We start from the raw sequence: 25,264 nt of genomic DNA, 5'->3' as shown, positions 1-25,264 counted from the left end.
GGCAAAATGAGTTGTAGACAAAATGATTGCGCAAAATGACGTAAAGGCGTAAATGAGTAGGCAAAATGACATGTTGGCACATCTGAGTGTGGGCAACACGAGTTGTAGGCAAAATGAATATAGTCAAAATGAAGTGTAGCAAAATTAGGTGTAGCCAAAATTAGGTGTAGGCAAAACGAGTGCTCAAAATGAGATGTAGGCAGAAGTGAATGTTGGCAAAAATAAGTGCAGATAAAATGAGTTGGCTTAAACTCTCATCCACCCACGTTGTAGATGTCCCAGCTGAGCGTTATGTATTGACACCCTTCATACTTATTTTGAATTTGTGTAACAAAGACACCGAGCCATACCATCAACGTCCTCTGCACAGACAGCATATTGATTATTCTAAACACTTGTCGGTGTTATCCCATTGTTGTCAAATTTTATGTTCAAAACCATCACGGTTTCCTTCATACGACATCTTTGCAATAAACATGCGCTCGGGCCTCATCGATTATTCGTCTTACATCAGAAGATATCGACATACAGACGATATCACAATAATTGCTGACGTATTGACCGACAGACAGCATAAAGTGATGACGTCATCAAACATTGATCTCTTTGCAGTGGCTGCGAGACTGTGATGAATGACAAAGATATCCACATGCTCTGCCAACTCGATTACCTTGAAGTGAGTGACATTGGGCCTCGGTTTAGAGGCGAATCGTTAGCGGTGGTGACCGTATGCCACTCTCTGTCGTGGCCCCGCATATTTCACATGCATTTCCTTAAATTGACAAAAGCATAAAAGAAATGCATGAACTGCTGTCGAAATGACACTTTGTATAAAATACACTTAGTTTCTTTCATTCTCTGCTTTAATGTTTTTATTGGCAATTAGTTTGACGCGACATGAAAGAAATGCGGTGAATGTATATTCAGTTCCCAAAGCAAAGCTATTACCCATAGTTTCGATCGACATTGAAGAAATACGAGACATCGGATCTTTTGAGACTAATTTCAATCAGCATTAATTAACAAACGGCTTGTCAATGGATGTCGTAACTGAAATTCGGAAATATTCCATATGTTACTATTAATTGGGTAAAGTTTGAAACTATAGATTTGTAGTTTTATCTAGATTTTGTAAATCCGTTTTTGACGTTTAATGCATTTGTATTAATATATTAACTTGTCGTTTTCTTAAGTTTATATTAATGACATTCTTTTAATATAATTACACTATATTAGAAACAAAATAATATATGAAAGTTAGATAACTTTAAAACTCGAAGCTCTGTCACAGAAATGGAAGCATCAAGATAGAAGCAGCAAAATTCCACGCAAGAAATCACTTGAAAGTATGTTCATGACACCGGTCGTCAAACATCAGAATAAAACGTTATGCCTCAGAGACATTCTTTTTAGTAGGAAAAGCAATATTTCAGCTTTATGACGACATCATGTAAATATTCGAGCCCAGTTATTAGTGTCAAGATCATGGATCCAGTAATAGTGAACCGATGACATACAATCAACCAAGTCAACGAACATGACTAACCGATTCATTCAGTCGCCTCTTACGACAATCACGGGTTGCTGGGGATCTATATTCTTACCCGGAAGCCCTACAGGTGTGGAAAAGGAAGAATCTAAAATAAAACAACAAATGTAGGAAGGTAAAAGCAAGACACACTGGAAAGTTACATTGATGTCATCAGGTGTCCGGAAATAGGAGAAAACCCTTAGGGGCTTTTGTATTGGTAATCTGACCCATAAAGAATAAAACTGCAAAGTAAGTGGTTGAGACAGATTCATAGACGTAATCCTGGGATGATTGTAATACTTAACACAATATGAAGTTAACACATGGCTTATTAACTAATCATATATGAGATTGGACTCCGGCAGTCGTAGTAACACAATACGTAATGGTAGTGCTTGTGGTACACATGGAGAAGATGAGAGACGGCGAAACTATGTTAACTTTCCAATTTAACACAACGGTTTTTTCGAGTTTTTCGACGAATGGTATAAAATGAAGACCAAATGTAATTATCAGGTAGTTTGCAGTGAAGGCTGCGTGTTTTGACACATCATTACATTCTTCACGCTTGTATCGCCCGTTTAACATAATCAAAACAAAAAGTGCTATCTCTTTCAATGACATGCTTCGGAAATATTGCTTTAATTTTGACTCAAAATAACTCTTTTTCGATCAAAGACAATCAAAACCACGAGCCCATGCAAGTTTAGAACGAAGAAACCCATATCGATAGAACAGTCTAAAACTATGTTTGATTCATCATTCAAGTAATTGCTGGATCACTCCGCCAAGAAACGAGGCTAAAAATAGCTTATAGGGATCGCTGACGGAGAGGGAGATTGCTGTATAATTTCTCCACATTTAACAACGATTCACAAAACGAAACCCAGGTCAATGCTAGAAGAACAACTGATCCCACTGTGAGGAACTAAACACACATTTAATTTTAAGTGGGAATCATCCACGATTCTTTAATCTATACCTAAGCGACCTGTGTCTGAAACGCTGCTTTTCAACATCGTATGGGGCGTCGTTCTGTCCAATGAAATAACTCGGAGCAAGACGCGAGACTTCGCGAGACTGTATCTCACCGGCAGCGTTCCTGAGTTATGATTATTCATTGCTTTATGAATGCTAAGAAGCCCCTCTTGAACTGACCTGTGCATTCTTGGTGCTCCACGACGAAGCGTGGCCTTATCTGATGCCTAATTACTGCCCAATGTCCTTCATTGTTTACTGTTGTAACGCCAGACAGCCTTCAAAATGTCGCATACTGACGATGGAAAGTCATGTGTAAGCAAATCAGCGGTCAAAGAAAAAGAGTTGCCATCAGGCGATGAATAGATGTCTGCCTCCTCTCCATGCTGTGTGGCTTTGCTGTCTGTGACAAATTACAAAACTACTTTCTTTACAACGTATCTCGGTTCCTGCGACTATAAAACGGCCATATGATAATATAGATGGCTGGCATGAAAAAAGACAAAATGCATTAAACAAGACACGTTGGCAGTGCTTTTCAAAAAGATGTTCTGTCTGTATTGCTCAAGGTGGGCTATGAACCAATCACTGCTGTGGTCACCAACATGATAAGAAAAATATATCACATTATTTGATGTACTATATGCTAATTTTTATTTCAGTAGATCGAAGTATTGTATAAAGTTTAATATGAGAAGTAACTGTATCGTGAACTGAATAATCAATAGGAATTTACCCATGAAATAATGGCTTACCGTTTACATGACACGGGAAAATCTACCTAAAACAGAGAAACTTCGTTATAACGCGAAGATATAATATAGACGATGGATCAGGTGGAATCCTTATAGGTAAAGGAGTTCATATTGGAACTCCGCTTGTTTTATTAAACAGGTTATCATTACTCTTTAAAGGATCCAGCTATTTGATAGGCTAGCCGCTGTCTCCTTAAAACCTATGTAAGTCGGTTTGTCGAATTTTACGTATATCTTGACGTCATACCATGTGATGTGATCCTGTTTGAACTCGAGTTACCATATTGTGAATAAGATTGTGGTCACAAAATAGATCAGATTGCCACACACATATTTCAGGGAAAATATGTATTCAACTCGTAAGGATAAATTTGTTGCTAAGGTAACATATATTAACATTTTTAAATTTATGAATGATACTCGATTTGTTAAAGCTTTAACAGGATGACTGTTTCCCCTTGTATACTGAACCAAATTAAAAACTTCACAATCCTAAAAATCCTGTTAATCCTTAACATTTTGACCAGTTATCATTGTGGGCCCTTATTGTGTATTTAAACAGTAATGGCCACGTATTGTCTTCAGATAACACCCGACGGGAACGTCCGCAGCTGAAGTCGCAAGGACGATGGGTTGTAGTCGACGGACTGTTTATGATTTACAGACGCGTCTACAGCAAACGGGTACCACCGCTGATCGCCCTCGGCCAGGTCGACCACGTGTGACGTCACATGCAGAGGTTCGTCAGATTGTCTTACGTCATCCCCGTAATCGATTTTTGACGGCTACATCAACCAGAAATGAACTGTTTAGGGGAGGACTGAGTGCGCAAACTGTTCGAAACCGCCTGAGAACTGCTCACCTTCAAGCACGACGGCCATACTGCGGGCCGATTCTGACTCAATTACACAGACGTCAACGTCAATTGTGGGCACAGTGGAATCAAGTCGTCTTCAGTGATGAATCCCGATTTAATCTTCGATTTTGCTGATGGTAGGGCGAGGGTGTGGAGGCGCCGTAATAAACGTTACGCCCAGTGTTGTGTACAGGAAGTTGACAGATTTCGAGGCGGAAGTGTCATGGTGTGGGGTGCTTTCTGTGGCAATGCACGTTCCAGGATTCTGGTATTGGCACCAGAACTTCTGCCTTTTATGGCAACACATGGACCCGATTTGATCTTCCAATTCGACAATGCCTGACCCCACACAGCAATTTCGACAAGGAATTTCCTTCAGAATGCGGGAGTCAACGTCATGGACTGGCCGTCAAGGTCTCCCGACCTCAATCCCATCGAACACGTCTGGGATGCTCTTGGCAGAAGTCTGCGCACTCTCCAGAACCAACCACAGAATTTGCAAGATCTTGGCACCATTTTGCAGCAACAATGGCGTCGTCTTCCCAATCATGTGTTCACAAGCATCACAAGGTCCATGCGGAGGCGTTGTGTTGCAGTTGTCAACGCGCATGGTGGCCATACACGCTACTGAACTGGTGTGCCATCAGATTCTCGTGCTTGGGACTTATGATTTAAACTGTTGATGTTATTACCGAATACCGTAGGTTCTTGGAACAAATTATGGTTACCACCGTTAATTAAAATCCTTCGTTGGACATTAATGATTAAAAATTACCTTCTCTGATACATTTGTCCGTTGTATATCATATAAGGGATTATTTTTACAAAAATGTGAAGTTTTATAATTTGACTCAGTATATATCTCTATGGCAGTGAGTGCGGAGTGAGCCAGATACACCGCCCCTTCATCTCCATTTGTACAGATGGAATGGATAATTCAGATATAAAGAAGTTCGATACTCTAATACCAATCAGCGCACATTCTTGATAGGTTAGTCAGTGGGTGCGCACCGTGAAGTGTGTGCACGTTAATTATTTCGGGAATACTGTTTTGTTTTATCGATTTGCGAAATAATGACCCCATCAACGTGTAGATTGTATGATGTTAATTTCTCATCTTACCGATACATTTGATCCAAATGTGGTTAAAATGTTTCAGAAGGCAAGAGATTGACCATTTGATATTCGGGGGCAGGGGGCTGGGATTTTTTCGAAAAACTATTTTGTCCCCGAAATATTTGACATGCTTCAGATGTAAAAGTGGTTGAGTCAAGAATAGTTCAGCTGTATGATGGCGGTCTGTGAATAGTCGAATCTAGCCCAGACAGACCAGTGGTGGACACGAAGACACGCACTGAACCGAGACTGGTGACTTACCGCCCTATCCAATGGTAAACGCCTCTTTGTTTGCGTTATAGCCTGCTGGGACCTATTCTAACCAGGGTACCCACATGGACGGTTTTGCTAAGCCTACTAGGGACAATAATATCGTAGAACCAAGGATAGTGATTTTGTAAATTGTACATGTACTAACTGTACCAACCAGGAGATTGAAGACGAGTTTCATGTTCTTTTCATATGTGAAAAATATAAATATTGAGATTAAAGTTTCTATCTAATTTAGATATTACACACAAAGACAATCAATTAATGATAAATTTGTTGAATTTGACCTATGAAGATGTTATCAAATCTTAAGCCATATATTTGAAACATGTATTTAGACTCAGGTGAACATATTATACTATGGTCAAGATCACGTTGATTTCTATGTATTGTTAAATCTGAACTGTACCATGGGCCATATGGCCTTGCAAACTAAATAAACTGTCCGTCTGTCTGTCTGTCCGTCTGTCTGTCTGTCGGATACTACTGACAGCATTGCTGTATGTTTCTAGGCGTGATGGCATGTGTCCATAGCAATGGACATTAGGAAGCCAGTGGAAAGCCATCACGCTGATACAGACTTCCAGTGTGCTCACTGACAGAAGGGTTGGTGACCGTGATCAAAGTACTCGGGTATGTCTAATTACACAGACTGTTCTGCACAGTACAGTCCAGGAAGCACCACAGCAATGCTCAGTAGGCTGCGAGTAGCTTACATAATTGCTGATCCGGCTAAATGAGGCTGGGATCCCTTCTGGTTATATCTGCCCTCCGTGAAATCAGGTCCATCTTAAACTATATCGAATACTCGCTCACTGTCTTGCTTTCTGTGTTTTTCTCTCTGTAATCTGTGTCCCCCTCTCGCCCCCCCCCCCCCCCCCCCCCACACACACACATCCCCCCACCCCACCCCCCACCCCCCACCCCTCTCTCTCCCCCGCCCCTCTCAATTGGTAACTAACAAAAATTTCCTATTTCTGCTCGCATATATTTGCCATCAGTAACACTGTTGATAAATAATCTTCTGGTCGCCTGAGATTATTAATGTGTTCTTTCTGCACCAACACATTCGCATGTTTCTGTCTCTGTAGCGAAATAACCATCCCTACTTTAAGGAACGAGCCTGCATTTTATTGATCATTGATGGGTTTTTTTACGTCTGCATGCAACTTTTGTTAAAGGAAAACTATTCATCTTTTCATGCATTCTAAGCATTTTATCAAAGCTTTCGACAAATCAAAATGATCGAGCATGCTTCAGTGTGATTGTGGGCATAGTAGTTGTAAGGTAGTGTGTTTGACGGCGGGTATTCAGGGCGTGTTGGTATGGCTGGGGTCAGACGGGGAGCTGAGGGTTGTGGTCGTTTTGTTTGTGGAGGGAATGGTGAACATTGTTTTGTTTGTAGGAGGAATGGTGAACATTGTTTTGTTTGTAGGAGGAATGGTGAACATTGTTTTGTTTGTAGGAGGAATGGTGAACATTGTTTGTTTGTAGGAGGAATGGTGAACATTGTTTTGTTTGTAGAAGGAATGGTGAACATTGTTTTGTTTGTAGGAGGAATGGTGAACTTTGTTTTGTTTGTAGGAGGAATGGTGAACATTGTTTTGTTTGTAGGAGGAATGGTGAACATTGTTTTGTTTGTGGAGGGAGTGGTGAACACTGTTTTGATTGGTGGAATGTTTGTCATTGGTGGAATGATAGATTGCTACGGGGATGTGATGGAATGTTTATTTGTGACAGGGATGTGGTGGAATGTTTGATTGTTACAGGAATGTGGTGGAATGTCCGATTCTGACTGGAATATGGTGGAGTGTTTGAATGTGACAGGGATATGGTGGAATGTTTGATTGTGACAGGGATGTGATGGAATGTTTGATTGTGACAGGGATGTGGTGGAATGTTTGATTGTGACAAGGATGTGATGGAATATTTGATTGTGACAAGGATGTGATGGAATGTTTAATCGGGACAGGGGTGTGGTGGAATGTTTGAATGTGATAAGGATGTGATGGAATGTTTGATTGTGACAGGGGATAGGGTTGTCATAGGTTTAAATGTTTTTTTTTTAAAAAAGGGAGCGGAATGGTTAGACTATTTGTAAGAGGGTGCGGATTGGTAGTAATGTTTATCGCAAGGACTGGGTGAGTGATGGGATGGGTTAAAAACATGTAGGGGGATCAGATGGGCTGTGATGTTTGTGTTTACGTGAAGGCCAGGGTAAGATGGAATGTACGTGGAATGCGTGGATGTGTTTGAATGTTTTCAGATGAGGTTTGGCTTTGTTAGAATGTTTGTGAAAGGAATAGGATGGGCTGGAATGATTTTAGAAAGGAGTATCTGGATTGGACTGATTGATTGCTTGAGGATGTTGTGTCAGATAGTGGAAACCTGTGTGTGTAGTACGTGGGGATCGATGTGGTGTGTTGGGATGTTTGTGTCAGGGGTTTCATGAGTTGAGCTGAGTAGTGTGATGTGGAGGGGTACTAGTTTGGGCGTGAGTTGCAGTGATTGTATGAGCGGACTAGGTGTTGGTATCATGGGTTTAGGATGCATTCGTGTGAATGAATGTGCGTGTTGCAGACATTTGGTGTGTAGTTGTGTTTGTGACAGAGGTTGAGTGGGCAGTGGTGTTTGTGACAGAGGATGAGTGGGTGGTGGTGTTTTTAACTGGGATTGAGTGGTTGGTGGTGTTTGTGACAGGGGTTGAGTGGTTGGTGGTGTTTGTGACAGGGGTTAAGTGGTTGGTAGTGTTTGTGACAGGAGTTGAGTGGGTGGTAGTGTTTGTGGCAGGGGTTGAGAGGTGATGGTGTTTGTGACGGTGATTGAGAGGTGATGGTGTTTGTGACAGAGGATGGTGGGTGGTGGTGTTTTTGACAGGGGTTAAGTGGATGGTGGTGTTTGTTACAGGGGTTGAGTGGGTGATAGTGTTTGTGACAGAGGTTGAGTGGGTGGTGCTTGTGACAGGGATTGAGTGGGTGGTGGTGTTTGCGACAGGGGTTGAGTGGGTGGTAGTGTTTGTGACAGGGGTTGAGTGGGTGGTGGTGTTTGTGACAGGGGTTAAGTGGGTGGTAGTGTTTGTGACAGGGGTTAAGTGGGTGGTAGTGTTTGTGACAGGGGTTGAGTGGGTGGTAGTGTTTGCGACAGGGGTTGAGTGGGTGGTGGTGTTTGTGACAGGGGTTGAGTGGGTGGTGGTGTTTGTGACAGGGGTTAAGTGGGTGGTAGTGTTTGTGACAGGGGTTGAGTGGGTGGTGGTGTTTGTGACAGGGGTTAAGTGGTTGGTAGTGTTTGTGACAGGGGTTGAGTAGGTGGTGGTGTTTGTGACAGGGATTGAGTGGGTGGTGGTGTTTGTGACAGAGGATGAGTGGTTGATGGTGTTTGTGACAGGGGTTAAGTGGGTGGTAGTGTTTGTGACAGGGATTGAGTGGGTGGTGGTGTTTGTGACAGGGGTTAAGTGGGTGGTAGTGTTTGTGACAGGGGTTAAGTGGTTGGTAGTGTTTGTGACAGGGGTTGAGTAGGTGGTGGTGTTTGTGACAGGGATTGAGTGGTTGATGGTGTTTGTGACAGGGGTTAAGTGGGTGGTAGTGTTTGTGACAGGGGTTGAGTGGGTGGTGGTGTTTGTGACAGTGATTGAGAGGTGATGTTTTTTGTGACAGAGGATGAGTGGGTTGTAGTGTTTGTGATAGGGGTTGAGTGAGTGGTGGTGTTTGTGACAGGGGTTGAGTGGGTGGTGGTTTTTGTGACAGGGGTTAAGTGGGTGGTGGTGTTTATGACGGAGGTTGAGTGGGTGGTAGTGTTTGTGACAGGGATTGAGAGGTGGTGGTGTTTGTGACAGGGAATTAGTTGGTGGTGTTGTCTGTGACAGTGATTGAGAGGTGATGGTGTTTGTGACAGGGATTGGGAGGTGGTGGTGTTTGTGACAGGGTTTGACAGGTGGTGGTGTTTGTGACAGGGAATGAGTGGGTGGTGGTGTTTGTGACGGAGGTTGAGTGGGTGGTGGTGTTTGTGACGGAGGTTGAGTGGGTGGTGGTGTTTGTGACAGAGGTTTAGTGGGTGGTATTCGTAGTAGGGGCTATGTGGGTAATGGTGGTTGTGACGGTGGTTGAGTGGATGGTGGTTTTAGGGGCAGGGGTTGAGTGGGTGGTGGTTTTAGGGGCAGGGGTTGAGTGGGTGGTGGTGTTTGTGACAGAGGTTGAGTTGCTCGTGGTGTTTGTTGCAGGAATTGATTGAGTGGGTGGTAGTGTTTGTGGCAGGTATTAGTTGGGATCGGTACAGAATTATTGCAGTCGTTATTGTAATTGAAGACAGAGACACAAGTCAAACGCAGGTCAAACATGACCAGACTATTCTGAACGAACTCCGTGAAGATTTATGCATGTGGTAAAACCTTTTGATACCTATCTCGAGCAAACAGACAACAATAAACTATGAGTGAAAAGAACAACTGTTACAGCTTCAGACAACCACATCGTCTATAACTGCATGACTCTATTACAACCGGGACACTAGACACAGAGGCAATGGTTCCATATAGGCTGCGAGGTCTAAAGGCCAGGGAGTGGGCGGAAGGTATGAAAAAACACACTGATGGATTGCGATAGTGTACATGTTTGATTTATTCATTGATATTTATACATTTATCTTTTATTAAGACATGTACATTATAATATATACATGTATGTTTCTGGTATTCGCTCTGATCAAATTATAACATAGATTTGTGAATCAAAGGAGTTTTCAATACTTTTAGACAGAGACTTACTGTAAGCTGAACACAATTGGCATTCTTAACTTTCGGATAGAAAGCCGTTACACTTCTACTCGTGCTTGAAATGTACAGTTAATTTACATTTACATTTACACTATATTAACAACAGTAAATTTAGCAAGGCGTTGGTATAGTTTAGAAGGTTTTTCTACTCTTAGGGAATACAACAAATGGTCTGTGTGACATAGAAGATCGAGTGAAATTGTTTATTGTTTAAAGCCATAGAAGATGAAACACGTTATTTTTCATTTCCATTACATGAAGAATTACAAACTCGTGACTTACTTATATCAGGTAATATTTTTTTAAGGCTGTACCCTGTTTGAAGTCATTATTTGTAATTGAAAACACTGATACATTATTCACGTAAGGAAGTATTTATATAGTGCCCCACGGTGATACGTTGTAGATGCGTATGTGCTTCATATTTGTACTGTTATGATTGACAGATACAGGAATAGATTATGGGCCAGTTGAAACAATAAACATTGATTCGATGTATGGTTGTTAGGTTCGTTCAGTGAATCAAAGGCACAGTTGCTATGCCTGAAACGAATATATGGTTGAATGAGTAAAATGGTGTTTCAGGGAAAGCCTGAAACCAGAGGTTAAGATCATAGGAAAGGATTCACATCAGCGGACACACAATAGGTCAGGTCACACATAGTGTAATCATCCTTTTTTCATTGACTTTTACAACAGCATGGATACTGGTGTTTTTTTCTGACTCGCGAATGTATGTAGGCAAGATATTAATGTCTTATGCGTTGTCTGTGGGGACGAAAAGGTCCCAGTACCCCGAAGTGCCGACATAAGTTTTTGTTTTTGTTGTTGTTTGACGCGAGCAATACTCTATCTATATGACGGCGGTCTGTAAGCAATCGAGTATGAACCAGACAATCCAGTGATTGATATCATAGGCATCGATCCAAGCAGTTGGGATACGATGACATGAATCAATCAAGTCAGCGAGCCTGACCACCCGATTCCGTTAGTCGCCCCTTATGACAAGCATGGGTTGCTGAAGACCTATTCTAACCAGGATCTTCACGTGCGTTAATCTCAACTCACTCACGCATTATTGTGAATAAGTTAAGATTAAGGTTGTTTTTGAACGTATGTCAGTTTTTTCGAGCGCTGCAGCTTGATGTGACTTTCTGATGAGACGATCAGTACTCTGCAGTTGAGACATATAGAAAACTGATTTGAAACGATGAGCGGATGACAATGAATTAGAGGCAGGACATAAAGGGCTACCTGGTACATGGTCATTCATGTGATCTAGCCTTGTTCTACAATCACTGCTGATCTATATCCTTCCCCCGAACGTGAAGGTCTAATTAGTTTGCATGTCCCCAGCTGTGTTACAAATATATTACATACTCAGGCGTAGTATACTGACTCCGTGCCGACTAGTCCTTGTTTTAGCCCCTTAATGCCGAGCGCCAGGCAAGATAACAAGTACCATCGTTTAACGTCTTTTGGCCGGACGATCTAACACTAGACCACGGAGACGGTCTATTGAAGAATGTATTATTGTGACTGTTTTAGTGATGCTTTGTAGTTTCTCTTTTTGATTGATAAGGTCCTGAGCCATCATGGACCCACATGGCCTGGCGATATGACAGACGGGAAGAAGAGAAAGACAAAAGTTTTGTCTATAATGTTGTGACCTGTCAGATGGGATAAACTGGTAAAATTGTTGTCTGATCTTAGATTTTGTCGAAAAAGCTTAAATGGTATCAAAGTCTAAAAAAAGAATTCACTGATATTAATCATTTAGAGATCAAATGAAATTCATAATTTGTTTGAAGTTATTATCGTCATAATGGCACTTCAAAATAATATTTAAAACAAAATACACTGTCATTGATTCAATTTCATTATTTTTTAAATGATGGGGAAACTGAATATTCATGTTAATCAACTCAACACTATTAGTCAATTGACAAGGGGTTTTTGGTTTTGACAAATGATATCATTCATATTTAATAGGACATTCCGTTTTATCACAGTACTAATAATCAAGGAACTAATTGAACACATTTTTCAGGACAATTATATATCTGTAAATGACAGGTTTGGGTTAATTGAATAAAAATAAAAAGATAAAACCTTTCGATAATCATGAGAACTCTGCAAAGAAACATCGACTCATTATCCGATTCCGACGAAATCATAAGCGCTTGTTTATGAATTACGATAAAATAGTTAGATTAGATTAGCGTATCCTGCTCCATCGATGGCATCCGCCACAAACACATGTAAAGACAAGTCAAGTGTTCACCTAAGCAAAAACAGGAACATAGTTAAATTAAGGAATTGCATCGGACATAATTTTTTTACTGATGCCACCACAATAAGACTTTACCTTTACCCTATACCCTGAGCTTAAACACTTGTGAAATGTAGACAACAAAGGCTAGAGCTCCTGGAATATTGCTTGACATATAGGGAAAGTTGACCATTCGGAAGTTGAAGTCATCCCTCTTGTCAGACAGTCACACAGTCATTTTTACATGCCACTGCTTGGAATAAAAGCCAACAAACCATTTCTATATTCATACAAATCTCTGCCAAAAACAATCGAATCGATTGAACGACTGTATCATGTATCATGCGCATCTGTTTATAAATCGTCATCAAACAGTGATAATACCAGGTGTTCGCGAAAAGGCGAGCGTATCCGGCCTACCGTAACAAACCTCACAAACATATGCAAAGGTAAGTCAAACGTTAAAAAAGTAAGTCAGTTGTTTACTTGAAAACAACATATGGTACAAGTCAAAATATGGAATTGCATCGGGCATCGTTTTTGTCACTGATGCTAAGGCGCTTTGAAAGCAGGCTCGACTGAACCCGAGAAGATGTGAAATGTAGACACAAAAGGCTTGAACTGGTGGAATACTGCTCGAGATAGAGGGAATGGGCCTTGGAAAAGCTGAAGACACCCCTGTCATACAGTCACACAGTCATTTTAACAAGCCAATGCTTGGGAAAAGACGTGGAGGGCCTAAGTGATATATTTGTAGCAAATATTAATAAAACCCCGAAATCCCGTTAGTGATTGTCTTGAAAGTGATAATACATACAGTCACTGCACACAGCGAACATGGTCACACTCAGAGATGAGCGTCTCATTTTGGAACGGATATATTTTGTTTTCAATGCAGAACCTAAAAAGTATATCTCGTCGTTCGCAGTTGATTATTCTAAAAGTAACGTCATTGCATCGTACGTATTTCCAAGGGCAAATGACTGGTTTATGCACATGTTTTTATTAATTAACCTTTTCTTAGTGAAACAACAATATATAAGTATATTTTAGTAATATCGGTAATATTGGCTTAAAACAGCTTTTAGTTCGAGGGTCGTGATTTTCAGGTTTCAAATAGTTTCATTTTAACAAGTGACTGAACGTTCTTTCGATAAAATATTTAACTGCAAGTACCACTTAAAGTGAGATTCAGTGAGGGCTGCCTGTCGTCGAATCAGTTACCATTTCAACATTCGCACCGACAAGGTTTTATGCACAGCCGCCATGTGAGCTTGTTCAGCTACTGAACATCAGCGCTAGTACACGTCCGCCACCTCGCGGGTTATTATAACTTATTGTGGTGTTACCCTATCGGATTTGTGGCAAAACTAGTGGCCGATAGCGTGAACATCTATGTAACCAACGAGGTAGGATGACACATTTTAGAGATCGGGTCAATCTAAGAATTCACCCACCGAAATGACGTCTTTCTACCCACTGTTTATGCTTCAAAGCCCGTGAAGACAGCTGGTCCCAATCTCCTCACCACAAAGGGTGTAACGATTGATCGTCCCATCGATGCGATGTCTATGGGCCGATGGCAATAGATGATGATCGATGATATTTGTTATCAATATCAGCCTGACCATGGACCATTTCGATGGGTGTCGAAACATTTAAAACTACGTTTTATCATCAAGTCTTGTTAATCCTTTCCTGTTTGCTTTTAGTCAGAAGATATTCATGCGTTTACACCTACACCAAACTATAAGTGCTACCTTCCTTAAGATCCTAGTTCCCAATTGAGGTTTGTTACCACGGCTATAAAGTTTGCATTGTAAGAAGAATGCTCAGAATACTATAATTTTTTATATGTTACAACTATTTAATGGTATCGAACAGTGGTTATAGAGTTGCGTCCCTTGGACAAGCCAGATGCCTATGATTGTGGGTTCGAATCCCGGTTCGCCCCGATTTTGTTTCTAGGTTTGTCAGCACCATACCCGTGCTCGTGAGTTTCACCGAAATGGTAAACGTCTAATTCCTGCATCACTTCGGGCCTTCCTCCCACATTAAGCTGACACTTCGTGAGAGAACTGGAATACTGTTAAAAGCGGCGTTAAACCCAACTCACTCACTCACTATTGCAAAAGTCAAAATGCACCCCCACATACCTAATAGGACTTTGGTATGCATAAGAAGTTGGCAGAGTGGGTGAGTAACAATACTAGCAATATTCCAGCAATATCACGGCGTGGGACACCAGAAATGGGCTTCACACATTGTACTCATGTTAGGAATCGAACCCGGGGCTTCGTCGTGACGAGCGAACCCTTTAACCACAAGACAAGCCCAACGCGTAGAAGTTGGTAGAGGGATTTCAACTTTTGTATTCTTTAAAAAATGAATCAGCAAGTTCAAACAGTAAATGCAAGATATTTTATGGATGACAACTTCTTTAATCTGTTACGATGCGTGTAAGGGTCTGTACCGAAGCGTCGCATCTTAATAGAATAAAAAAAGTTGTGATCCACAAAATAACTTTACTGCAACTTACTAACTTCTTAATATGTCAATCAAACAAGTCAGTCAGTTCAGACATTGTCATCATCCAATTCCAAACTTAATCGGCTCGTATGACAGTCATTTATTCTTAGGAACAGTATTTGCCCAAGAATCACTCCAGGCTCCGTTATATGAGAAGGTTTTCCACTATGTTGCGACAAACGTGTAAGAGTTAATTCTGCCTCTAAAACCACACATGAAAAGGAGATACATTAAGTATAAAAAGACTGCCTGGTCAAAACATGTATGTGCCATATTTAGCCGCATGTGTCTGCTGATGAAGTTGAATACTGCTAGAAGCATGTCCCGACCATACAATAAGTCATACAATCTTGCCGTGGTAGTGTAACTCATTCGATCCGGATTGGCAAGAAAGAACACTCACTAAATACCACCAGTTCACGCATTCATTGTAAACCTAACATTGCTCGCGGAAAGGGCAACAAACTTCCCTCCGATTTGGAAGTTCTCATTAAGGGCAGCGGACCATGCAGAGGCGACAGCGAGCTTGTGGCAGATCGTGGTCCTCTAGACATCGACTGGCTGTCCAACCGCTTGCATTAGCATCTGTTATTGGTGGCTTGCGGATAAAAAAGCATCCCGTTCTATTGGGCAAATTATTGAAGGTGATCTGGTGACGGGAAGGGGTTGACAAACAACGCAAACATTTCTGGAACTTATCTTGATGGTTGATCGATTACTAGCTCACAAAGCCGCCATCAGAAGACGATACATAAAATATGGTTCTTCGATACTGGTAGGGATATGATATCTTGTGAAGAATCCACCTATTGCTGGAAGGCAGCTGTACAGACCGCACTGCCACATTGTAATTAAGCGTACCATTACATTGTTGGGATCGATCACGCCGGTACATGCATTTTCATGGGTTCCCAAATTGAGTTCGGAAACTCTTGGCAGACGACTTTCTGTGTGGCCAGCAGACGACAGTGAGAAAGCGCGGGAAAGGGACTAATATTGATTGTTGGGCGTTGGCTGTACGCACTGGACACTATGACTCCCAGCCCAGGCTTGCCCATGGTGGATGGAACAACTAAAATAATTGAAAAACCAAAACCTGAACAAGAGCGAGAATCATGGGGGAAGAAGACCGAGTTTCTACTTTCAGTCATTGGATTTGCAGTGGATCTTGGGAATGTCTGGAGGTTTCCCTATATATGCTACAAAAATGGAGGAGGTAAGAATAAACTCAAACACATTCCAGTTCATAAACTCCAAGGAAGTTCTTTCTTTAAAAGTTAAATATAGTTTTGAAGTATATTCAATACCGTAAAGGGCATGTAAAAATATTAAAAAAATTACTGCGCCTGTTGCAGGTGATAATGGCGTAAGAGCTAACTTTAAAAAGTCAGCGTTATTTGCCATATCAAGTAATATGAAAGCTTTCTTATACACATAAGATTTTCAGGAGACACATTGTTTAAAACACAGATAGTCAAACTTACGTGAGATTAATATTACACATATAAAATTTACGTTAGACCCAATTTCCGTTAGTATCAACAAATGTACGTTGATTGATCATCTAAAACATGTGATGTTGTGAATCTCCGATAAATATTGCTGCGTTTGCAGTTCATTTCACTTTACGATATTTTCAATGCTTTTCTGCGCCACCTCTTGATTAGAAATGAAATCCATACCGCAAAAAGCACGGAGGGTTAAGCTTGCATTTCCATCTGGATAACATGTGGGAATAAACAGGCATTCACATAACATTTCAGTATTTTATCACTATGCACAGTCATTAATTACACATCAGTTTGAATTAATTTCTTATGATTTTGACAAATCTCGGGTACATCAATTGCTAACCAGGTAGAATATTTCTTTCCGGTGCACATTCCTTGCTTAATTAAGCTGCAATGAAACAGTTATAATTTATTTCTCGTAATATACATGCAATTTATAGATATTTCTTGAAGTTTCCTTTGCTTCCAAATGAATTGAAATATATGAGTACCGCCGACACATGTTGTTTCTACTTGTTTATCTAATTTAACCATAATTACTCTCAGAAATGAAAGTAAAACAAAAAGGACATAAAACACTGCGCAGCTAAACCTATCTACAAGTCTGAATACGTTTCTTCTAAAAAATATAAGAAAATGATTTGCAGAATAAAACATTAGCTATGAAGTTATACTTCTTACTATTTGCAAAAACCTTTCTATAAACATTTTAGAATATATATTTGTTTCCAGACAATGCCTCCGTAAATTCTCTACACAGATGAATATTACAACCTTGTTTCGAAAACCCTGTAGATAATATTTGCCATCTTTAAGGACGTTCCGTATAAATTGAAGCTGTAAATGTTGTGGTATATATGATAATGGTTTCTTGGTGCATCTAAATACACAACAATGGAGGTGCTAAAAGCCGCCTCTGGCACGCCAACGCTTGGACGTTAGTTTCAACATCTGAGTTCACAAAGGTATAGTGCCTTCATTAACCCGTGAAATAATGTACAAACTATCACGTATGTATGGATTAATCGTTGAAATGCTCTCGTGTTAGCCATAGAACATTTGTACTGACCTATTGCCACTCGGGTAGAATGACACCATGTCCCACGCCTACTCGTAATATGGCCTTCAAAGAATTTACACACGGTGTGAAGATTTAGTTTGCAACTATTTTGACACGCAATTTCTGACGGTAGTATGGTGAGATTAATGTCCAACACGGTAGCTGCTAAATACGTATCAGTATAACATTGAACCCCCAATATTAAACTATATTTGGGAACGACCTTACCACCATCAGCAAAATCCAAAAAGGCACACATCTATTTGTCCGGTTAATACTAAGTAATACAGTGGACCAGCAAGTGAAGATGGTGTTCCTTCCGTGCAGATTTCAGGTTAGAGAACGTCCCGGGCACACCATTGCGTGTGGTAAGGTGCAAGTATCTAGTCCGGGTGGTCTGGCTTGGTTACCTAGTTGATTGCGTGTCATCGCTCCCCGTCCGCGTGAGGGGCTCTCCATATATCAATCACTGGTTTGTCTGGTCCAGATTCAGTCATTTACAGGCACCGCCATATAGACGGAATATTGTTGACTGTGTCGTTAAACAGCAAACAAACAAGATGGATTCAAAGAGTTCCTAATTTTACTCGAAATATACCACAGCACCTAAAGCCCCGGCGGTTTAATTTTTAAATTATTAGTTGTCTTGAATATTTGAATGCGAAAGAACATATTGACTCCTGTCGAGCAATGTTTATCCTGGAGAGCGGTAAAAACGATTATAATATAAAGGATGCTGTAAAGCCATTGCGACCAAATATTCTTATCGTGAATTTTTCTCCATGATATTCAAAGTCTTTTAATTATGTTTAAATATCTCTTTGTTGAAGCAAAACATTAAAACGTCTTAAGTCAGTTGAAAAAATGTAAATCAGAAATCAGCCTCTCATCAAGAACTACAAGAATTGATATATAATCACTTCTTTCTTTGCCTAAATGTTACAAATATGCAGAGACAAGAATCATTATTTGAATCAATAAGCGTGCCTTATCCAGAGGCTACAAACAATAACTCTTAAGCTGTATAAAAGGTCAGTTGTATATGAGGTTTGCTTTAGGGGAATCGTGTAAATATCAATCCATAATAAGGTTTTGTGAAAAACAAGGTGTGCGTCCTTTAATAAAAGTCCCGGAAAAATGCATCGATGTAGTTTTAACCTATCCTGGCTTCCTAACCTTATTCCTCAACGTCCAAGTCCGTTGCAACATGAAACAGAATAATCTCGATTTTTTGTAATTGGGCGTAAAAGGCAAAATAGTGATGAAAATTATATGAATGGATCACTGAAAATCAGTGAAGACACCAGGTGTTCGCGGAAAGGGTAGACGAGCGGAAGAATAAATCCCGCTACGAAAACCCGCTACGAAGCAAAGCTGCGCGTTGTATACGAGTCAATAAAAGTCACATGACACAGCACACGTTAATCGCAGCTCAATCCAACATCTGTTTTCCATCAATTTTCAATCTATTTTTATTCTTTTACATTGGCAGATTGAAACATGTCGGCAACATAAAATCGTTGTAGCAGTATCATTGAGGGTATACGTGGTTTTATGCGTCCCGTGTCAGATTTTATACCACGAGGTAGATACTGCTACAACTTATATTATATAACCGTAAGGTATATGTGCTGAAGGAGAGTCCATTATACGATTCCGACTTTGTAGGCATATGTTTCTGAATCACCATCAAATAGTAATAACACCAAGTGTACGCAAAAAGATGAGCTTATCCTGTCACACGAGTGACGCCCGTCACAAACACATGCAAAGGCAAAGCAAGAGTTCATCTGACCTCAAATGTCTACCACAAAAATACGAAAACCATATCACGTCCTTGAATACTGTAACCATGATCAAACAACTTTTGAGTAACAGTCGTATGATGCTCTTTGAATCGTCGTCGAAAGAGCATGCTCGATTGTACGTAAAAGCTGTGAAATGAAGACACCAAAGGCTGGAGTGGCTAGTATATTACTCGACTAGACACCAGGTAATTTTTCCTGGTAAGACAAACGTATTTTCCATAAACGTACTCCCCACATTCATGTACCACATCTAATGGGACACGTTGAGCCATGAGTTTGCCATCATGTAAATCAGATGTGAAAACTGACGTTAATGGCTACCAGAAACGAGAGCAAAACGGATATTAAATCATGCCCTTTTGTAACTCGTATGCCCGTATTCCCGGAGCTAAAGAAGATATAAAATACCTTCCCTGTCAATGTAAATGTCGTACATATTCCTGCGGATATACAGTTTGAAAAGGACGGTTGGCTTCAGGCTGTTAATATTTCATGGTGTCTCCTTTTTGAATGCGGGATGAAATTACATAGCTATTCACCTTATGAAACACATTTTAGCTTACGAAACACAACACTGTTTATAGAAATATGTCTAAGCTTAGTGCGAATATGAAATACATGTGAGCTGTCAGTCACATCAGTATATTTGTACATCAGTTTTCCGGAAAATAATTTTATATAGATTGCGGAGCTCCTTCAAACTAACAAATATTAACACGTAATTGATCTCTAACTTTGATTTTTATGATTTATAGATACTGACACTCTCAATTGTTTTCTACAATAACGCATTCCGCAATACATTCCCACTGATGAAGCCTTGCATAATCCATACATTGTTCTTAAGCCTTGACGGGACTTCCGGCGTGACAATGACATTTAAATTAGTCAGTATGGACGGAATACAATCGATTCGTTATATCTGTGTTTGTTATAATGATCAAAGATTATCCTATTATGTAGCGTCCTTTTGATGCTTTTAACACAATAATTAGTTCTTAATATAAACATTCCGTACTTATTTTAGTGTATCTTGATGTATTTTTGCGGAATAGTACAACTTTTATACAAATTGAACAACCGCCATAGGGAATGTCTTTAATAATGAATGAAATACGAGTTTCCTTCAAAATAACCCACAAAGGATTTGCCACGTTTGAAGATTGACGTTTTCCTGTCTGGATCCGTTTAGAAATCATCTGTTTCATTGAATAGATTATTTAAAACTTTTGGGTATGCATTGTGACAGTAGGAACAGTCCGAACGTTCAGGAACCGTCAGCGAGAGGTGATGAAGAGATTAATTTATCAATACAATATTCTTCGGGACGCCTAAATATTCAAGCTACGATGTTTTGTCAAAAGTCTAAATATCAAACATTTTACAGAATATTTGATATCGTTTGTTATGTAATAAGCAATGATGATAAATATTAATTATTAATTATTGCAATACAATTAACATAACGTTTTAATACAACAACGTTTTGTTTAATTGCATGTGCGTATGTGAATATGGTTTGTGTTGCATGATTTTTTGTGTATGTAACAAAGAATTTAATTAAGAAAAAGCAAGATGCTAAAGCAGATTAAGAAATGTCAAAGATTATTGTCCTCTCAATACTGTTTCAATAAGTTTGGGAAAGTTTCTTCATACATATGAAAAGCATTGCTAAAGAATAAAGGGCGATTGTTTCAAAATAAGAAACAATGTTTGATATGTTTTAAAGAATAATTTTTCCCTTAAAACATCACCGTCAACCCTACAAATTACCTTCATGATAAAAAGCCTACACTGCGTGCACTTTACTTAAAAGGAAAAAAGAACTTTTGGATATAAAGGGTGAGGATAATCGAAGTCATCTACTACACCACCCTAAGTTAAGATTTAAGTACTAACCAAACGCAATCAGAAACTATAATGTCGTGTAGAGATGATGAAAATTTAAAATATATTTCAAAGAAACGTACTTCAAAATGTATGTATAAATATGATATAAAATAGTTCCTATGTTATTTCGACATATATTTCCGCGTTAACGTCGTGAGTCAAAGAGGACATAATTTATACCATACGCTAAATTTCGTTCCAACGAGATTTGAATGGGATGAACCTTTCACATGCACTTCCGGGATAACCTCGTTCATGGTTGTTATATATAACATAAAGGGACGATGGCGTGTTGAATTGCCAACATGATTAATTTATGGCTTCCGCTTGAATAATGCCAAGATGTTGACGAAACTAGCAATGTAGTTGTGCACTTTGGTTCACTTATGTTAAGTTGTTCCATAAATCGTTTTGGACAGTGTCGCTCTGACATGGTCATTCGTGTTCCCGAAATGAGTGTCTTTCGTATGCTTCCCTATCTTGTAATATTCGCAATAGTGCCTAGCTAAAATAAGGTAGCATAAAAGGACTAACATTACTCGCAGTTTTGTAATGTAAATTATCTGAGTGGCGAGTGCTAACGGTAGAGCAAAACATGCTTACCCTTTTCGAGTATCACCTGGTATCATAATTGATGGCAGTCTCCCACTCACATATTTTTCACCACTACACTAAACTACTGCATTTAACTTTACGTCCTATGGAATCTGTTTCGGTAGATAATGAAAGATTATTTTCTGGCATTGATCGACGTTTTGAATTAGAGTAATTGGAAAGTGGTTTGGGGCTTGTGAAAACAATTCCATAAAATGTACACGTTTATCAAAATGTATTTTGAAGTTCAATCATTTACAGTACAACAAGGCAAAGACAATGTCAGGGCACTTGGTATGAATTACCAAAAAACAATTAAACACACCTGGGGTCATAACAGTCATTTTTTCATAACAAAACGATGAAGGTTCCATATCATATTGGTCATAGTATCAATATCAGGAAGAGAATGTATGGATGTCAACGTCTTTATTATAAGGAATACAACGTTTCGGAGTGTATGGTTACTCCTTCACCAGGTAAATTCATCTGATGAAGGAGTAAGCATGTGCTGCGAAACGTTGAATTTACCTGATGAAGGAGTAAGCATACACTCCGAACGTTGTGGTCCTCATAATAAAGAAGTTGACATCCATAAATTTTCTTCCGTATCACTTCTAAATGCCTTCCAAAGACTTGGTATCAATACCGTGTGTGACCTCATCGGGCATCCAGACATACCTGGACATGACGCCCGCTGAAAATGTGACCAATTATCTTTACGTTTGCTAAATTAATGAACACCAAACGCATATCTGTTATCAAGAAATAATCGAAGTTCATCGTATTCCTGAATAGTCATTTTGGTGGAAGATAGATCCATTGTGATAATTGTACATCAGCAATTGCTAAATTATACTTGTCCGCAAAAATAAATAACACATTGGTCCTTATTACTTTAAAAAAATGTGAAATGATGACCTACTAGGTCACATACGGCTGTTGCATAACATTGTCTGAAACAATGTAACACTATTTGTATCAACTGCAGAGTTAAATATTTGTCCGAAACATATTCCCCACAACGTTACAGTTTATCCAAAAAGAATTAACTCAGTCATTGTGTTTATGTACATGTCATCTTGTCATCATATAATTTTAATGAATTGTATTGTTCATGTACCACAGCTTGTGATCACCTTGAGTGAATAAAGGTTGTTGCTGTTGTCGTTCGGCAGGATTGGAAGTTGTCGTATTTGTCGCCCATGATAACCCCAAAGAAATAGATGGGCTGAGCGTAACGGCAAGGGCAACACTGGTATGGGTTGAAAAAGTCCTGGATTATTCTAGCATTATGGTATCTGGCATTGTCCTTTTGGTTGTCTTCTGAGAAAGGCAAAGACAACTGGCTGCAGAATGACATCCCTGTAACGTTGGCCTTCGAGACGTGTCTTCCTTTCACGACAAACCTGTCTCGCACTATGACGTCGGCGCCTAAAATGATTGAACCTACTGGATGCACCGCAGAGCATTCGTTCACCTCTTCGTCGATACACCCGCATCCGAATTTCAGGATTGGACAAGTTGAACCTGCTCTTGGCACCAAACAGTAACCTTGACCAATCACGTCGCGGCCACTGACCTTCTATTTCGCCAATGTTGACGGGTCATTCCATTCCGCTATAGGGAGTGTACCCTTGACCAATCACGTCGCTGCCACTGACGTCTATTTCACCAATGTTGACGGGTCAAGGCCATTCCGCTAAAGGGAGTGTAACCTTGACCAATCACGTCGCTGCCACTGACGTCCATTTCACCAGTGTTGACGGGTCAAGGCCTTTCCGCTATTTTGAGTGGAGGATTCATGCAACACGCAGTCTGTATGTCTGTAATCTTCTAGACACTATTCTAATGTCAACGCTGTCAACGCCGATGACGTCACGGTCAGGAAGCTGCTACGCAAATGGAAAGTGTGAAGATGGTGGTCCTTATGTGGGGTGGTCACACGCAGTTTACAGTTTCATGGTCTGACCCTTGTGTGCCCAGTCTGGTGGTATCGCTGAAGTAGCCTGACAGTAGTCTGCACCCGAACGTTCATGCAATATGGACCTGATATAATCCAAGACCCTAGAAATTATATTAAGAAAAGAATCCAACTCAAGTCTAGAATGATTTGGCAAGTCTAGATTGCATCAGCTCTTAAATTAACCATTAGGGATCTTTGGATTTTATTATTTTTATTTTGTAGCTATATATGTTTAAATATTCCTGAGACTAAATGTTGGTCTAACCCCGATCATTGCCCTTTTCTAGAATGCTTTTAAGAGCTTTTTATGAGATGTGGTTTATGGGATAAAATCGCTTGTTTTTTGTACCCTCTATTCATTGTCATCTCATAATATCGGAAAAATCTAAACCTAACCTTCCAACAGTCAGATGATGTTAAGTCTGTTTGGGAAATCGTTTCAAGCCTCAAATCAGTTCCTAGGTATTAAAACCGATTCACATTCTGATAATGCATACTTTCTTGTGATCATCAGGTTAGCTGTCTGAAGTGTTGAGGTTTAGAACAAAGTGTCATTGTTTTTTTTGCGATTACATTACTCGTAGAAGGTACACGATATGAAGTGAATATTATTAACTAATTAAAACTAGGTGTGGTATTTTTGCCGAATCTTGAAAAGACCTTAAAGTTACCATACCCTTTTCTTATGTGAACAGTATTTGTTTATTCGTTGTTGGACGCCACACTCAGCAATATTCCAATCATATGACGGTGGGCTATAAATAATGGATTCTGGACCAAACAAACCAGTGATTGATATTATGAGCAACGACCAAAGCCATCGGGGTATGATGACACGCAATAAACCACGTGTACGCCCCCGAGCCGACCACCCTATTCATCTAGTCGCCTCATACGACCAGCATTAGTTGATGGCAGGCAATGGTATCCCACATTCCCCAGGTGTCATCAAAATTGCTTGTCAATTGCATTTACCTGAAACAAGCAATTACACTTTTAACATGAGGGTTGGCTATTCTGATTGCATTTATGATCTGTATACACTCACTTTAGATTGTTTTCAGAAAGATATATAACCCCAGACATAGAAAAGATAAGTGGTTATACATAGGTCTCTATCTGGAGCACATCTAATAAATCGATACTTCACGCTTCAATAGTAGACAATAGATGCTACAAATATGCTTCTGTCACAGACACACCGAGTGGAGCAACTGGACTAACATCTAATCTCTGCACTGAACATATCTTACAGAAGAAAAAAAACCCAGTTGTTAGCTCTTCATTTTCAGATACTGCAGTAATCTAGACTCGTCCAATAGTATAGACTTGCAGGGGCTCTCTTGGATATATCTGTATG

The 25,264-nt window shown here is 39.9% G+C and overlaps 1 protein-coding gene across 1 annotated transcript in view; it reads left to right on the top strand.

Annotated features, from left to right (window-relative positions):
- The first annotated feature begins 15,740 nt into the window (after positions 1–15,740).
- LOC139456372 (sodium-dependent serotonin transporter-like) overlaps positions 15,741–25,264 on the top strand; it is a 56,033-nt gene continuing 46,509 nt past the window's right edge. Inside the window, exon 1 of the mRNA XM_071238024.1 lies at positions 15,741–16,291. Within this exon, the coding sequence (XP_071094125.1) occupies positions 16,108–16,291 (184 nt within the window). The 5' untranslated portion in view covers positions 15,741–16,107. The remainder of the gene's footprint in view (positions 16,292–25,264) is intronic.

The sequence above is a fragment of the Haliotis cracherodii genome, unplaced genomic scaffold (genome assembly GCF_022045235.1).
Source record: "Haliotis cracherodii isolate W230 unplaced genomic scaffold, xgHalCrac1.p SCAF_11, whole genome shotgun sequence".
NCBI lineage: Eukaryota > Metazoa > Mollusca > Gastropoda > Lepetellida > Haliotidae > Haliotis > Haliotis cracherodii.
Note: the sequence above shows the minus strand (reverse complement) of the source record. Positions and strands in the feature narration are given on the sequence as shown.